An 18,686-nucleotide genomic window follows, 5' to 3' on the forward strand; every position below is an offset into this window, starting at 1 on the left:
AAAGTTCAAATAAAAACAAAGATAGGCCCTATCGGCCTATTACCACACTATTTGAATATGAACATGAAAAAGAACGAAAATCAGTCTTGCACGCTTTTCGTTGACCTGCTACTAAAGTTTAGAAACATTAAATAAATTATTTATTGTATTCCGGTAGCTTGAGGAATTCCTCAAACATTATATGAATTCAAATTTAAATGAATTTTACATTAAATTTTACGGTTTAAACATTTACGGTTACGTACGTAGCCGAATTACGGTAATATGGACGAGGCGAGTTACTTGGACGTGTGACGTAATCAGCTTGTTCGATGAACGTCCCTAGGGGCGTCCAACTCACAGATGAACGTCCCTAGGGACGTCCAACTGGCTTCGTGCCGCAGCGAACTGTACTTGCCATTGGCACCCATTCATTATTTACTTGGCTGCGATAACATAGCTACAGTGCCACTCCTGGCCACACCAGCTAGTGGTCGTTCTTGTAGGGTAGACTGAGTACAGTTGGGTACACTTTTATTTTTGTCCCCTTCCACGCAGAAATTAGACTATTAAAAGGTCCTAAAAAGAAAGTTGTTTTGGACAGAACATATTTTCAGGATGTTGGCAAATATATAATCAAGGAATTATATCTCTGGGATGTTTAATGTTTTTGTAATTAATCAAACAAAAAAGGTGCACTTTTGTCCAAACTGTACCCTAGCTAAAAAACGGTGGGGTACAGTTGAGACATAGTAGAGTATAGTTGAGACACCATTCTAATCAATGGGAGGTAATAGCCATGGGAGCTAATAGCATGGCTGATAGCAAAATACTGTACTCAACTGTACCCGTTAGCATCTTTACATTGGTTTTACATAGTGAAATTAGCATACAGGCTAGCGTCTAAACTGTCCCCTTCTGGCCAGATCACACATCGATAAAGATTTTAAAATGGTTTTAACTGTTATGATGTCAGGAAATATGTCTGCTTTTAGAGCACATATCATGGCTTGCAATCATGTAACTTATATCAAGAGGATAACTACTGGTCATTAGATATTCATTGTTGAAGGACCCTGGTGAAGGAAATCTGACCTGTCGAAAACAGCATTTTCCCAATATCTTTGGATCTGTGTTATGGGCTGGTTTCAAATTTTCCAAGATCTAAGAGGATATCGATGCCCATGTCCACAGCAAAAATTAGATCAGAATTGCGTTGTTACCCAGAGATATTTGGTTTGTCTCAACTGTACCCTGTACTCAACTGTACTCAGTCTACCCTACATGATTCCATTTTCTTTGCTATAGTCGACCTAAAAATGCCTGAATACAAATAGGCTGAGTATGTCGTGAAAACAGCCACTGGTTCGGCGAGGTGGATGGCGTGCGTAACGCCTACCCGAGCACATAAAATGTTGATCGGGGTTCTTATTTTATGAAGAAAGACACTCTGCCATAGAACATGTCGACCTCTCGCCATGTTTTACATATAGCCTCTATATATAAAAAAAATCACACACACACATCCAATACAAACACATGTCCATCCAAACCCATCCAGCACAAACACACTGAGGGCATTATTTTATTTAGACCGTCCGCAATGGTTATTTCCTTTTTCGGGAAATAGACGCTGTTACATTGTTGAGCGCCTACAATATCTTATTTGTGGTGCAATGATTCACAGAGCATGCTCACTACAATTTGCTAGTGGAGGCTACGTAATGCGCCCACTGCATGCTTCATTGCTGTGGTATCCCGAAACTTTGGGAGACGCGGCGATTTATTCTCTCTCACTAGGCCTAGGGTCGGTATGCTTAATGAATAAACTTGATAACTTCAATGGCACGGCGAAGAATGGACTGTGACCGACGACAGCTTCCATGCAGTACCGGTTGCTCATGCTCCCGTTGTAACCACAGCTACCCTCGATTGAGGTCCCCCTGTTCTCAGACTGCAGGCGCAGGAGCTATCAAACGGAGTCTGTTCTAACAGCTGCCCACTTCTTGCAGAAATCAGATGCGGTGTTCGGGGAGCGCTTTGTTGCAAGGCCTTTTCGTTACAGACCTCAGGAGGACAACGGGGTGTTCTTCTAAAGTTTATAACTGTATTATTTATCTGCTGTGTAATGGAGTAATTTGTGCGATAGGAAGAACATTCAGCAGTTTATGCGCGTGTGATGATAGGAGACACAATGACGCTGTTGTCTCTTTTAGGTCGGATCATGCGTTATTTCTTACTCAGGCCAGAGACCTTGTTTTTGCTATGCATAAGCTTGGCTTTGTGGAGTTACTTCTTCCATACGGATGAAGTGAAGACCATTGTGAAATCCAGCCGTGATGCTGTGAAAATGGTGAAGGGTAAAGTGGCTGAGATCATGCTGAACGACAGACTTGGGGGTCTTGATGTCGCGGATGCTGAATTCTCCAAAACGTGGGACTTCAAAAACAACAATGTTGCTGTCTACTCCATCCAAGGCCGGAGAGACCACATGGAAGACCGCTTCGAAGTGCTCACAGACATTGTTAATAAGAGTCACCCATCCATATTTGGGATATTCGACGGGCATGGTGGAGAGGTAGGTTATGTTTTGTCTTTGTGCGCAGAGCGTACTGATGCTGTTCATTACAATCCAGTCATGGGCCGTGTTGCACCTGGTCTTCCTCCTCAGCCCCGTAGGCCTAACAGTTAGGTGAAAGAAAACGAGTTTCACTCTGACAATTCATTTTTATACTATATATCTAACAATGTCTTCATCAGGGGGTACTCTAATTTACACCACTGTCATCACTGTTTCACCCCAATATTTGAAGATATCCACAATTCTGTTGACATGAACCTTAGTGTGAGTGGCACTGAGATTGAGGATTTGTGTCATTCAGTTAGGCTATAACCCAGCCTTCTATATAGGCCTAAAGTGCAGGGAGAAATCCTGGTTTGTGTTCACAGTACGGCCCTCGGAGGACTTTTACGGCCCTCGGATGAATTTGAATTGGCCCCTGGAATGAAAAAGGTTCCCCACCCCTGCTTTAGGAGCTATGTTTGTAATAGGCCTACACTCAGTCCACTTGGCATTCATCACCGCCTCATGAGGAATAGCACATCTGTCACTGCCTCTATGATGGGCGCAAAGTACATTTTACTGCTCATTCCTTCAATCACTGTATGTTGTGTGGATGCATCTTCTTGATGTTAAAGACAGTATCACCCTTGCATTATGTATTCTCTGTATAGCACGGATCATACCGGTACTAGATATTTACAGAAATACATTTTTTTCTGCTAGTGTGTTATAATGGAGTTGCATTTGCACCACCTGCTTTTAGTTGGTTTGGTTGAAAGCAAATCAGAGCTCTTATTTTTCCATGTTTACTGTACTGTACATCAGCATTTAAAGAATAGAATATGCCTACATAGAATAATGACATAGAATATAATTATTCCACTAAAATGGTGAATCAAATTGTAAAAGTAGGAGCAAGCCACTCAGTGATGGATAACGGTTTCTGTAAAGCACTTCCTGCCATTACCCTGCACCATATTAAATATTTAGCAGTCCTGTCTGATGTCTACTGTGTGCTCACAGTATGTTATTGTCTAGAAAGGGAAGCCTCCTGATTATTTGTCACTGACAGAAGCTCACATTGTGCTCCGACAGAATAACAGGTCATTATGACCCATGACATACATCTGGAAACAAATACTGCATGGTTTTGGATAAAATACTCTATTTAATTTAGGCCCATAGTTATGGGCAGAGGCAATTCTAGGATCAGGAGGGGCCTCAAGTGAAAATTCGAAGGCATGAGCTTTTGAAACAAAATTGCCACTACTGTAACAAAGTGTGAGCTGTTATTAACAGTATAGAGAGGCTTGGGGGCCCCAAGCGGCTGTCTGCCTAGCCTGGTGACAAGATGCACCTCTGGTGGTTATGGGACACAATAAACATATATTCTATAACAAGGGAAGATATGGATGGAAGTGGAAAACATGCTCCTATACTCCATCAACATGGGATAGTGAAACACATCTGGACAGTGTGACCTTGCAGTTCTGGAGATCTGATAAGAGCATCTGCTGTGCTCAAGAGATGGCAGCCATTTATCCTGACTGGTTTTGAGTCCTATACACCAGGGATGGAGAACCTATGTCTCGAGGGCCGTTTTATCCGGCCCCCAATACAGTTTTAATGTTATGTAGCTTCACATGAAATATGACGTATTTTATAAAGGACACTTAGAATATTAATTTGCAATACAATTCAGCTATATTCAGGGGACGTAGAGAATGTGGGGTTTGTTCTAAAGGTGTCTGCCTTCAATTTAGGCATAAATTGCAGGGGGAAATCCTGGTTTGTGTTCATAATACGGCCCTCGGAGGACTTTTACGGCCCATCGGATGAATTTGAAGTGGCCCCGTGAATGAAAAAGGTTCCCCACCCCTACTATACACCCACTCATCAAGACTGACCCCTTCTCCACACACACACACACACACACACACACACACACACACACACACACACACACACACACACACACACACACACCGATAATTACAGGCAGATTCAGTTTTCAGAAGAGTGGTTGTATGTATGGTTGCGTCTTCATACTTCCAGGACTGGTGGCAGCCACAGTAATTGCGGTTTTTAATCATCGCACACATTAGTCAGTGTTAATGGTCTCATCAGTGAGGGTTCACTTCTGACTTCTGTTTTTGAGGAAGCTCCCAGCTGCTGTAATTAAACCAAGCTGCAAGAGTGGGGTGACTTGCCAAACCCCAGACAGTAGACTAGCTGTGGCGTCAAATACTAATCAAAGCAGCCAAGACCTCCAGAGAATGATGAGGTAATATGTAAACATAAAGGGTTTAAATATAGTCGGGTACCCGTAAACTGAGCACACGTGTATTTATAGTTTTCCAACTTCATCCAAGGGTACTTGATGTATCCATCGTCACTATGATGCCATGAGATGTGTTCGGTACGGAATAAAGTTACAAACCACTTTGCGGTCTGTCCGTACGCATCAGAGGAGGGTAACGGGAAAGCACTGCTTTGGACAAAGTTTCACTGAGTCAGCAGGGTACAAAGTACTACAAAACCATGCTGTGTGTTGTGCACATAGTATAGGACTGATTTTCTTCATTATCACTGGATCGTTTTGTGTCGTAGCCAGTAAATTGAGGTTGTATGGACATGAATACGGTTTACATTTATGAGAAAGTAATAGCATTTTTAGATGAGGATGAGGAAAACAAAAAAAACATCATGTTGTTGAGTCAACGATAGAATAGTTAAAAAAAATAGGCAATGGACTATGTAGGAACATCAATCGAGCAAATGGTGCCTGGATTTTTCTCATTTCTCTTTAGGTCTCTCTCTCCCTCTCTTTCACACACGCACGCACAGCGTCACTATCGCTCCTCTCCATGGGCACCAGCTGCTGTTGGGATGAGCATTGTGCTTAACCCATTGTGTCCTGGAGTGACATATACGCTGCATTCAAGTTCTTGAGATTTGAGCTGTTTCATTGAAAAATGTGGGTATGTTAGACCTGAATGAACACATTCTAGTGCAAAATGAAGATCTAGCTTTTAAATGCAACTCATTTCATGTTTTTAATGTGCTTTGGACGCGGAGATATTTAGGTTTTAATACAGAGAGAGGGCACCTTTTCTCAAAAAGTACTTAGGCTAAAATGTTCTGAAGCCAAGGCTGAAGAAGTAGTGGGGGTGCCTCTCAGTCAGTGGCCTTGAGGGGTCATGAGGGGTCCTTATTCACACCCCTTTCTTTGTCTGCATGTTACCGTGATTCAAAGTCTTTGAATATGCAAAACTAAAGCATGCAGCTAGCATGCACAATGGCACAGAGGAATGGACTTTTTTGGACTACTGAGAAACCGTCTAAAACAGTGGTTCTCAGCCTTTTTCGAACAAACGCCCCTTTGACCTCATCATAAGCCTCCCAAAGCCCCCCTGACCTCATCATAAGGCTGCCAACGCCCCCCCCTTAGTATTGAAAAATAAAGTAGACTTATGCCCTCCAATGGGAACTGAGCTCCGCCCCCACTCAGCTGTATTACTCAACGCCCCCCAATGCCCCCTGGGGGGCTGTAGATCCCCCGTTGAGAAAGACTAGTCTAAAATCTTATCCAATCAGATGCTGGGATTGGATCTGATAAGTTTGAGGCAAACCTAAGAGTTATTGTCAATTCATAATCACATTGTTTACTTCAAATGTATAGATCAACATTTGGGAAATACTGAATCTCTCAAAGTCATGTAGGTGGTGAAGGAGATAAGCGGAGGTAAAAACATGAAGAAAGTTGTAACTGCTTGGCAGTATAGCTATAGGAATAAATGTACAGCACTCTATCAAACTTAACTGTCATTCAGTGCACTTGATAGGAAAGAAAGAGAATAGAGAAGGAAAACATTATCGAAAACAGAAAGTATATTGAGTATTATAGAGAGTAAATAACTTACTTTGACCAAAGACACATGGAAATACAGCTGTTTTTAACTTTTTAAAACATGATACTATAGGGGCAGTTCTAATTTGAGCAGAAAGCTGATTCCAGGATTTGGCAGCATAATGGCTAAATGACAATTCACCCTGTCTGGATTATCCATTTCCATTTGATTCAAATGCCTACATTGCGCTGCAACTCAAGTCATTACCACATCAGTGATAATGAGATGTCATAATGGTTTATATGCCTATAAAGCAGTCTTGTCACATATAATGACCCAATCAGTGTTCATGAGAAACGAGAATGCACTGTATTTTTCCCCCAATAAAGATTTAGTTTCTGTACAGTTCTTCACTATGTTCTAAAAAATCCACACCGTGTTCCTCCTGTCCCTTTTCAGACAGCTGCCGACTATGTGAAGGCCCACCTGCCCGATGCCCTGCGGCAGCAGCTGCTGGCCTACGAGAGGGAGAAGAGGGAGAGCCAGCTGTCCTACCCTGCCATCCTGGAGCAGCGCATCCTGGCTGTGGACCGGGACATGGTGGAGAAGTTCTCTGCCTCCCATGATGAAGCAGGTGAGGGTGGCAGCAAGAGTTTTGTATGAGATTAGAACCGGTGACTGGCAGATTTGCACATTCAATTATCATATTGAAAATTATTTTTTTTATGAGATGGGATCAGATTTGTTAACCTGGTTCTCACGCAGATGGATGTTTCTAAGTGCGAGCTCACAAAGTTTAACAAAGATGCACGAAGCATGAAAGGTCTGCTTGAGAGCCAGGCTACAGATTTGTGGCAGGGATTTTACTTTCTGATTTCCATCTCGGCTGATGACTGCAAGTAGGATTTGGAATGTCAATGACTGCATTAGAAAACTGGAAAATGCTCTTTGCCTCTTTACCAGTTCAATCTTTGGGTAGGATTTACAGGAATTCAAGGATATATGCTCAGTAGCTTTTAGTTTAGTCGTTCGTTTAGTGATAGTTCTGTCAAAGCTCAGAACAACAGATGATTTGCCTTCTATGGCTCAAAACTGGCAATGGGCCCTGGCATTTGTGAAACGACCATTTCAACCATTGCATGCTGGATTGCCCAAGTATTTCTGGGAGTTTACTGTTACAGTAATTTCAATGTCCCCGACATTTGGGACAGTGCAGCTAAACACTGAGAACAATCATCTTATGATCAAGATCAACAAAAGCTTAGCAGCTCAGAAGAGAACAAAAGAAGAAAGGGGGCGGAGAGGGGGCTGGAGCACAGAAATGATTCTGTTCTTTTGAACATAAATCATCTTGTGTGTGTAAAGTCCTAATAATATCTGTCTCCAGAACCACATTTTCCCCATGCATTGTTGTCTTTACAATAAAGCACTCTAGATTTACAAAGGACCTTTCATTTGTTAGGCTTGATGCAGTATCTCATAAATGTGTAGACTGATATCACAATGGGTGACTTTGCTATTGCTGAACTATTACTTTGAAAATTCATCACACAGACAAATTGTGGGTTTTTTAAAGATATGGGTGGATAAGATAACATAAACTTTATTGTCTGTTTGCACAGAAATTTGTCTTGCATGACACCTCTCCACAATCCACATGTAAACACCCACTAAAGACACATAAAACACATTATGGCCTATTAGAGTCTGGTCATCTGGGTCCATAAGCCGTTAAGGCAGCACAGTCCAATAAATTAAGTTACTGATTAAGTTACTAAGTTAAGAAAGAGGAGGAAAGAGAAAGAGAGGAGGGTGATGGACACCTTTTATGGTTTTTTTTTTTAGGTACAACGTGTTTGGTGGCCTTGCTCTCTGACAGAGAGCTGACTGTGGCTAATGTCGGAGACTCCAGAGGCGTTCTGTGTGACAAAGACGGAAATGCTATTGCACTATCACATGACCACAAGCCCTACCAACTCAAAGAGCGAAAGAGGATCAAGAGAGCTGGTGAGTGTGTCTGAGTCGACGACTGGCATCAAGGTTTATACTGTATGTGAACAGTGTGGTATACTGCCATCTTGTGACTATTTTAAGGTTCTTCCAACACAGAAAGGCTCTGCAAAAAAACAAACAACATTTTGGCCATTATTATATGGATTACATTTTTAGGACAGTCATGGGTAAGCGGTAAAGGTGTCAGACTTGTAGTCCAAAGGTTGCCGGTTCGACTCCCGACCCTCCAGGTTGGTGGGGGGAGTAATTAACCAGTGCTCTCCCCCATCCTACTCCATGACTGAGATACCTTGAACATGGTACAGTCCTGCTGCACTGCCCCCTTGCACGGGTGAGGCATAAATGCAAATGTGTTGTGCGCAGTGAGCACTGTGTGCTGTGGAGTGCTGTGTCAAAATGACAAAGCGAGTTTCTCAGGTGAGAGGCTTTCACTTAATGGATTGTAAAAATCATCAGCTTTTGTTTTAGATCAGTCTAATACCATTTTATGTGAATACAGTTTTATTGTCATGGTTAAACCATGTGAAATCATGATTAATCTGAAAACCCAACCTGAGATTTTTTGATAGAACATATAAAAACTGCACAGGCTTAACAATAAGATAGAAGTGAAGCTTATTTATTTGTGCATTATCAACATTAAAAATTCAGATTAGAGTGGAGTAGAGTATCATTTATTAATTCCAAGGGAAATTAAGGTGTCCAGTAGCATACATACATAAATACAGAAAAACACAAAGACATTACACACATCATTGCACATGTAACGGAGGCAAACTAGCAAAGTGTGACGTGGAACGTTAGTAAACCTCCCTCCCGAAGCCTCAACACAGTGCAGTTGCGTTGGGCAATGGGACAGGCCCTTTAGCTCAGCACGCTCGTACTGTGACTCCCATTGCCGAATCGATGTATTTAATGAGATGCCAGGTTCGCGCCGCGAGGGGGACGAACTGTGCAGGAACACCTCCGTCACACACATCCGTGACATACATGTAGGTGATCCAATCAGGTGACGTGTGGTCTTTTTGCAGGGGGCTTCATAGGTGATCCAATCAGGTGACGTGTGGTCTTTTTGCAGGGGGCTTCATAGGTGATCCAATCAGGTGACTGACGTGTCGTCTTTTTGCAGGTGGCTTCATCAGCTTCAACGGCTCGTGGCGCGTGCAGGGCATCCTGGCCATGTCTCGCTCGCTGGGCGACTACCCGCTCAAGAACCTCAACGTCGTCATTTCGGATCCGGACGTCATGACCTTTGACTTGGACAAGCTGCAGCCAGAGTTCATGATCCTGGCCTCCGATGGCCTGTGGGACGCCTTCAGCAACGAGGAGGCCGTGCGCTTCGTGCGAGAGCGCCTGGACGAGCCGCACTTTGGCGCCAAGAGCATCGTTCTACAGTCCTTTTATAGAGGCTGTCCAGACAACATCACTGTCATGGTGGTGAAGTTTAAGAGCGGACCAGCAGGTGGCAGGGTCCCAGAATAGACCTTTGCTGTGTGTGGCTTTTCTTTTTTGAAAGAGGACGGGACACCTTCAAAGAGTTCAAGTACAATCTTTACCTTGATAAATAGAAAGGTTAAGTGTATTGTGCTGACATGCATCTCAAACAATGATATGCATGAGGACATAACAATGTTGTTTTCCTAACCACTGCTGTGAAATGAACACAGTATCATTTTTAGTAGTTGTCTGAGCAACACAACTGTTAAAGATAAAAAGGTAAACATTTTTAAGTTCAATCACTGGAAGATTTTTTTTCAAATGTTATTTAACCTATGCATTCAGGTGTACCACATACTGTTTACTGATGATGATCGCAACGCTGCATATAATCTAAAACACCAGGTAGTTATTACACTGATATAGTCTAGGTATTCTTTTTTTCTTTCATTTTTCCCCTCAAATAACTAAACGTTGTCCTGCCTGAGCTTACAACCCAGTTTCCCATTCACATACACACAGATGGGATTTGACTACCTGCATGGCATCCAGTGAACAAGACTAGGGATCAAAATGCTGAATTGTTATTTTCAAGTAAGATGTTCATGGGAAGTACTTGGCAATAGCAGGTGCTTTTAATCATTCATTTGTGAATGTGTTACCTTACCATAAACAAATTGTTGGGTAATACACATCGCAAGGGATTGCATGGTCATCTGACAGCTTTACTAATGGTACTGTCATTGTGTGCTGCTTTGTAATGTCACTCTCTTTTGGTAGAAGTAGCCTTACTGTATATGTATTACCAATATTTTGTGGCCTTTTCCTTTGCCTATGAGGTCATTGCCAAATAAAACATGCACATATCGGTCAAAAGACATTACAGTGCTCCAGTAACCTCTCTTGTGCATGCTTGTCTGAACCCCATTTTATTTAAGGAGTTGCATTTTCACAATTTGGTGAACCTTCCAAAGGGGTTAATGCCAGATTAAAATGTTTCCATAAAACTATATTCATTGCTGCTATACTGTAGATGTTGGTGATTGTTGGACATACAATGCCAGGGATTCCTCAATGTGCAGGACATGCCAAAACATGAAATTGAGAGTACTCGTTTTGGTGACTGGTTAAATTTGCTGGTCTTACAAATATTTTGAAAGCCCAGTGAAAACTGATGTTTTACTCCCGTAAAATCTAGCCTATTGCGCACATTAAGTCCAAGGTGCTGTCGGTCAAAATGTTCACCCCAATGATCGCATTGATCAAGCATCGGACTTCAATAAGAAGTCCTGCTATTCATTAGAATTACCGCGCTAATCACCACTTCCACGCGTCACTCACAATACGTTGCGGGTACTTGGATGGACTTGGAGGGATACCTATGCGCGCCAACAACATTCCAGGTTGGGAAAGATGCCGGTAATAATGTTAGGCCACTGCACAGTCAGAGGTGACCATGTCCTTTGATGTTCTTGAAAGACCCCGAAAGATATGTTCCGAACTGCTGATATTATTTCACCATGCCTATAACACTTTCCCAACAATGACGCTGGTGCCAAAGAAAACATTGTACGTGGTTTCCATGCCCCTGGTTTATATAGCCCCGATTGTAAAACTAAGCTTCGTCAATGCATTTGTTCAAGAGAGAAAGAAAAAAACCCAACGTCCAATGATTCAAATTTTATACATTCACTGACTGTTATGTGATGGCCTAGATTACTTCCCGAACACTGCTCTGGGGTCTGTTGACAAGCCGGTCGGTGTCACCAGTCACAGCTGTGGTGACGCAGCTTGAGTACCGTCAATCGTGACAGTCGGTGCCAGGTGGACCGCCTAGAATAGCATGCACATAGTAAAAATTATTATTAACACAGCCTTGTATGCCGGCGCTAAATGGGGCCATAAGACGTTTTCCGAAACTCGTTCAGAGTCACTGTTAGTGCGCGTTGTTACCAGAATTGATCACAAGCCAAGGCTGCTGTCGATTTACATAAGGGGCAGTCGCCGTCACCCACAACCAAACTGTCCCGACTCGAGTTGAGGAACAGGAGTAACAACAACGGAGCGTCGCCCAGTCACTAGCCCTTTACTTTGACCATGGGTCAGCGTGGATCTAAAAGCACAGCGACCTCACAATTGCTGTTCATCTGTGAAGGAGGTGTTGCAAAACCCATTGAAATGTGCGAGAAACAAGACGAACTTTCTCCACCAGCCATTGGCGCCACCAACGAAGCTTCTCCACCAGCCGCGGGTGCCACCCGAACAACGGACCCAAAATCGTGGCAGGTTGGAAAGCGCAACGGGGACAGTGGTGGTCCTGAGAATCAAGAATTTGTGTTCGTGGAAGATCCGATAGGTGGTGTTTGGATGAACCCAAAAGACATCGCCTGAAGATGGGGAAACCGCATATTTTTGTCCGTTTCCGCTTGCCAACATCAAACTGGCCATGCGTACTTGCCTGAAGTTGTGCGTTGTGCCACAGATCTTTGGGTCAGTGTTGATGTTGCGAAAGCTGGGAGTTATGCCGTTATGCGTAATAGGCCTACTCATCTACAATAACATGGATGGCTTATTAACAGCAAGGGTTGTGCTAACACCCGACTAACGCTGTTCTGGATGGAAAGAAAAACGGCCAATGATTGGAGACAGACAGAAAGCAAGGCATTGTCTGAAAAGGAAAATACAAAGGATGCTGCTGAGTAAATGATCTCATTGTAAGCTCCAAGCACGTTGTGGGACTGACACCATGGATTAATCAGTGAACTGTAAAGATCTGTATGTAAAGAACATCTTACTGATATGGCATCCATAATTATTAACCAAGACAATGAGATTGTTATCATGAGATTCAGAGAGTGCTCCCACCCACACCCGTGCGCACGCGCGTGCGCCGCTCGCTCGCGCGCGCGCACACACACACACACACACACACACACACACACACACACACACACACACACACACACACACACACACACACTGAGTGAAATACTTCTATTTTTCTAGTGTTTTTTCTGTCTATAATAGTTTTTAATCAATAGGCCTACTGTATCTGCTCCCTTGTTGTATTACACATTATCTAGGCCCTATACATTTGACAATGAAGTTGACATCCCAGTTTTGTTTTGAACTAAATTGTGATACATAATCAGTGTTACAATAAATGACACTGCGTGGCAAGATCTGTAAAGTTGTGGTAATTGTCCACATGGCAGAGAATGTCATGCTGTAGAATCATTAGCCGTCATCCTTGCGGAGCTACCCAACCTAGTATGTGCTCAGTTGACTATACTTTGACCTCACAGACCTGGCCTACCCTTATCAGTGAATTTTGAGCTAGCCACTAAATCCATAACTCACCAAGCAACACAAGGAAACACACTCACTGATTAAATACACAGGCAAGAAGACTAGCAGCACACAGCTTCAGTGTTTTCTCTCGCTGTCTAAAATGGGACAGAAATCTGGCAAGTCTGCTGAGATTCGAGTGCTGCTTTTAGGGCTTGACTCAGCTGGGAAGTCCACCACCCTCTACAAACTAAAGTCCAACCAACACTTTTCAACAGATCCCACAGTTGGATTCAACGTGGAAACGATTGATGTCAAGAACAAGAGAAAGCTGGCTCTCACTGTGTGGGATATCGGAGGACAAAAAAGTATGAGACCTCACTGGAAAGACTTCTACGAGGATACTGCAGGAGTCATTTTTGTTGTGGACTGCTCCGATAGGCAACGCTTGAGCGAGGCCAAGAAAGAGTTTGAGCACATCCTGAGGAATGAGCTCCTAAAGAGCCTGCCAGTAGTGATTTTTGCCAACAAACAGGACATCCCTGGAGCTATGACAGTACACGAAATCACAGAGCATTTCAATATGAACAAGACATGCAGCGACAGAGACTGGTATGTTCAATACTGTTCAAGTACTACTGGAGTTGGACTGGAGGAGGGCATGCAGAAAATGGCTAATCTTGTGAAGAAGTTTCCCTGAAGGCACTCTTGGAAGAAATCACTACATTCGAAAGCCGTATCAACCAGACATTTAATTTATAGCTTTGTGATACAACTCAAAGATTATTGGGTCACTGATTCATTTTCAGTGCCACACTATCCTTAATTATTTCATGACTGACGATGTCTGAAATTGGACACCAGACTCAAAAGGAATTCATCACCAAGTGTGTGACCTTAGTGTTGTGGGTAGTATCAGGGTAGGCCTAAGTGCTCACAACAATTAAATGTCCACTTAAATTAGTTGCACTGGCCTCCCAAAACGTAATGTATGATCTAAACAGTGTTAGTCGCAATATGCTCCACTCTGGCACGTCTGTGATAGCCAAGGGTGTGGTGTCATGATAATGGCCTTACAATTGTATCATTATGGGTGGTATCATTCTCGGTTACATCACGAGAACTCCCATGCTATCAATACAAACACCGATCCCAAACGTCACCTGGTTTTATGTCACTATTCCTTCGGGTAGTGTCCTTCAAGGCATGTTGGCCTAAACTCTGTGGAGTTGCCATTCAGCATTGGCACTCCCAGATGGAGCTGTGTGTATTTCAGATATGACATTGCGACATTTGGAGTATAGCTAGGCCTATATTTTGCTGTCTCTGTCTCTATGGTTTTGGTTTTGATTGATTTTCTTTACATCTTAGGCATCTTGGGCCTCACCTTGTTTAGTCACATTTCATCTAATTGATTTTCAGCTGTTCCTTTAAACTCATATCATAGTTAAACTCTGTGATAAGCAGTAACTCATTGTTATTAACATAACTGTTAATAAAGTGTTTGTTCATTTACCTTTCATATCTGCTCTGGACTGTCCTACATTTGCTCTGTTGTTGTTTGCTGATTAGCCTATGGTTTGATATTGGAAGTCACCTAATCTTCCATGAAGTCAGATTATGATAGTACTCATTTGGTGTCTGGGATTTCATGAAAAGAGGATTTTTATAGCCCCAAGTGTGGTGTTACATGATTTGACCCAACTAAGCAATCATCACTTTCAAAGTGAATGTTACAGACAATTGAATAGGCTATAAAAGAAGAAAGCCATAAATGATAGGAAATAATACACACCAAAAAGTGTTAGCGTTAGGCATTTGGTACGACGACCACAGTTGTGTTACCTTACCTCCTAGACATACAGGGGTTGTACAAAATAATGGAAACACCTGTCATTTAAGCGTATTAAGTTTTATGACTCAAGTGGACCAGCCTTTTGACCAATCTTCATTAATTGCACATTGCACTAGTTACACGCGCACCAAGAAATTCTCCTTTTTGAACACTGATATATCACCCATGTTGTGTGTATTGCAAAATGTTGAGTAAAACTGTGCTTTTACCCTGTTAATTGACTCTTCACACTTCAATTTACTGGTGCAATATGCAATTAATGGCCACCACGGCCCTGTAAGTAAGGCTATTGCTGGGAGTCATGCTTGCTAAGCACAATCATGCAGACATGGTTTGCTGGGCAGATAAAAAAGAAGATTACTAGGTATGCATGCATTATTTTATTTAAAACCAAACACAGAAATATCAGTGTGCATACTTAAATAGAGACCATTTTGGGTGCAAGGTATAGGCTGTATAGGCTATATCACTACTACTACTTAAATAACAATACATGTGACACAATAGCCTAATAAATATGTATCAACATAACATAAATAAATAAATAACAAATAAATAAATAAATACCTCAATTACTTTCAATTGCACCTATTTCAATAACCTCATAACCCAGGGTCGCAGCTGCGCTTCACAGTTTAGTCAAGAACCCTTTTTAATTAACCAACCATGACTTCAGCCTACGGGGCCTTCAAAGTTTAGAAAGGTGAGAAGTAATAACATCAGCACAATCGATGAAAAGAATATTTAAAAGTCATTTTTGGCACAGAATATATATCGGAGGCTTCTGTTTATGGTGATGATGCGCGCGCGGAATCCCCAGAGTGTTTTACAAAGGCGCAGCCTCTCCTCAAACTTGTTTTCAGGATGCGCCGAAACCTGAGCACATAATGTTTTGATTATTGATGGTCGATTGAAGTTGTACATAAAATAATATGAGGACCGTTTGAGGTTACTTACGTTTTGAGTGCGCTCGAAAAAAGGAGAAGAAAAACAACCCTGTGAGCAAAAGAAGGTCTCAATTTAGGCTCATTCGTTCAGAGAAAAAGTTGGTATGGGACATGACAACATTGCAGCAAGTTCTACCTGCATGAAAGTGTCAATATTCTTCAACACAGTTGGACCAAGAACTGCGTTATAATCAGGATGGGACTGCAAAGCGCCTCGATAGAAGTTTAAATCCTCCAAAATATTCAGAAGACAGCCATCCTAAGAAAAATAGCTAAATGTTTACTGATGTGTTCAATTAAAAACAAGAAAATCGCCAACAACGTCAAAACCACAGAATAAACTGTAGCCTACCCGATCAAAGTTGAATGTATGTCCGAGGCAGGTATGCTTCTGGAAGTAAAAAAAAAAAAAAGAAAGAAAAACTGAGGTTCAACCACATGGACAAAGAACAACAGCAAAATAAAGACACATCCACATTCCACACATCATAGTTGAACATATAATTCAATTAATTCAATGAATTGCATTGGTAAATCACATGAACCCTGGGTGATGAACATACACTTTACCTGTGGCGCACACGCGGATACTGTCTGCGTTCTGGGATTTATTTCCATGCTCTGCTCAGTGCAGTTAAGTCCCTTGAATAGATCATCCTGTTCAGTAGGAAATCATATATTTTAAACAAGTGTCTTATTTTCCTACAGTTGGAACTAACATTTGTAAGATGCTGCGTCATCGGATGTCTTACCACTGCTAGGGTTCCAGTTACGCTGGAGTAAAGTGCAGACCCGAGAGTCGCACAAGCGCTGGGGTTCAGATGTAGGCCTACATCACCATAACCCAAGCTCAAAAATGAGATGGCCAACATGAGAAACCACATGATGCCTTAAAAACACACATGGAACACTGGTTGTCGTCGCATAAACACACATAAAGGAACTTTATCCTGAAAATTCAGCCTTGAAAGATAAATAGCCTATCTGCGAACCTCTACTATTTGGCTCTATTAAATAAATTTACATGCCCAATCCTTATTAAGGAAATAGCCTACTCCAAGTCATAAAAATATAGCCTTACCTGGATTAAGTAACTGTTGCATTATCTTACAACTCCACAATTAGTCGGTTATTGATGGCTTGGTTGATTGTTGTGAGTGAGGCGCATGCGGCTGTAATATATAGGCATAAACTGCACAGCCTATATAGGGAATTCCCCATCAGGTCATTTTGCCCTCCTGAGGTGCAAAAAGGAAAGCATGATGCCGCTACACTGAGCCTCATTCGTGTGTTAATTCCTTGTGGTTGCATATTATTTACAACAGAACATATTTCTAACAACAGTGGAATTAACACACTGTCACCTCTCATTTTGGGCACAAACTCTGAATTACGCTGAGAGGGGATGATCATTTTGTTCATTCCTCTGACACACCACAGCAGTCACCTCTCTGAACGCCCTTCCTTTCACTTTCACTGACCAGGGAAGCTGACAGGGGGAGGGGGCAAAGGAGACAGTTGTCCCGGGCCCAGGGACAGAGGGGGCCCAGAATTGGGTTCTCATTAGGTGGGAGGCCCTTTCAAATGGCTTTGTCCTGGGCACAACCAAAGCTGTCGGTGGCCCTGTCAGTGTCCATTCATGCCGTCTGAGGGGAAAGAAGTTATCTCCTTCCAGACCTGCATTTATTTCTGTTCCAAAACAGAATTGAATTGATCTAAGTTACTTTTTGACTCAGAGGGCAATGCTGTATGCAGGGCTGTCGTACAGGGGGGTAAAGTATGACTGAGTCACCAGGGCCCCATGTATAAGGGGGCCCACACACAGTCCGATGTATGTAGATTCATATATGGCTGTGGGAGTCCATTGGAGCTGATTGTGCATAGGGCCCACAATGTGCTGCTATGGCCCTGGCTGTATGGTTGAGGCTTCGTATGAAAATAGGCTTAATGACAAAGGCCTCTACAGGACTGTGCTATGGTCAAGACGGGGCCACTAGCAAATATATTGTCTTTCAGTAGATGTCCATTAATAGAACAGCATGTGTGAGACCATTACATCCACCTTTTCATAGGTATTGCCCCTTTTTATTACTTTCTTCTTTGTGTGTTAAGAATGCCAGTATGGTATTTTGCTGTGTGTGTGTGTGTGTGTGTGTGTGTGTGTGTGTGTGTGTGTGTGTGTGTGTGTGTGTGTGTGGTTCAGTCCCACTGTAAGCCCTGAGCTATCGGACCCATGTGATTCCAAACTAAACACCTTTCAGGCGATTCCATGATACGCACAGTATATTTGTTTAATTTAAAATTACACATCTGGAGTACTTGTGTACCGCAATTTCAAATCCTCTTATAAGTTTCATAGAGAAGTTTCTCAATGCAACACATTTGACTTGTCTTACCTAAGCATATTTGAATCTTTAAGGGGACTCACATTTTCTAACAAATCCTGTGCCCATGAATGTTGCGTTTGTGGTGGTCCAGGTGCTGATGATTTCAGGGGCGTCCTATCAAGCCTTAGCGCTCGTGTCCCTTTACACTGGCCCACCCTGTATTGTTTTATCCAAATTAATTGAACACAACACTGACCGACTCCCGACCCGCCAGGTTGGTGGGGGGAGTAATTAACCAGTGCTCTCCTCCATCCTCCTCCATGACTGTGGTACCCTGAGCATAGCACCGTCCCGCCGCACTGCTCCCTTGGGGCGCCATTCGGGGCTGCCCCCTTGCACGGGTGAGGCATAAAATGCAATTTCGTT

The 18,686-nt window shown here is 42.6% G+C and overlaps 3 protein-coding genes across 3 annotated transcripts; 2 read left to right on the top strand and 1 right to left on the bottom strand.

Annotated features, from left to right (window-relative positions):
* Positions 1–1,565: 1,565 nt before the first annotated feature.
* ppm1la (protein phosphatase, Mg2+/Mn2+ dependent, 1La) lies at positions 1,566–10,721 on the top strand. Its single transcript, XM_063218772.1, has 4 exons — positions 1,566–2,557; positions 6,853–7,027; positions 8,239–8,400; positions 9,536–10,721. Exons 1-4 carry the CDS (start codon positions 2,159–2,161, stop codon positions 9,886–9,888), a joined length of 1,089 nt encoding a protein of 362 aa, XP_063074842.1. The 5' UTR covers positions 1,566–2,158; the 3' UTR covers positions 9,889–10,721.
* Positions 10,722–11,541: 820 nt separating this feature from the next.
* Positions 11,542–14,653, top strand: arl14 (ADP-ribosylation factor-like 14). The gene is given in 1 exon segment (XM_063218774.1): positions 11,542–14,653. A coding segment is annotated over 1 exon segment (663 nt). The 5' UTR covers positions 11,542–13,294; the 3' UTR covers positions 13,958–14,653.
* Positions 14,654–15,730: 1,077 nt separating this feature from the next.
* Positions 15,731–17,616, bottom strand: zmp:0000001127 (uncharacterized). Its single transcript, XM_063219898.1, has 4 exons — positions 17,611–17,616; positions 16,504–16,590; positions 16,070–16,192; positions 15,731–15,862 (listed from the first exon to the last, which is right to left on the bottom strand). The coding sequence occupies exons 1-4, from the start codon at positions 17,614–17,616 to the stop codon at positions 15,731–15,733; spliced, it is 348 nt and encodes a 115-aa protein (XP_063075968.1).
* Positions 17,617–18,686: the final 1,070 nt, after the last annotated feature.

Source organism: Engraulis encrasicolus, chromosome 16, assembly GCF_034702125.1.
Source record: "Engraulis encrasicolus isolate BLACKSEA-1 chromosome 16, IST_EnEncr_1.0, whole genome shotgun sequence".
Taxonomy (NCBI): domain Eukaryota; kingdom Metazoa; phylum Chordata; class Actinopteri; order Clupeiformes; family Engraulidae; genus Engraulis; species Engraulis encrasicolus.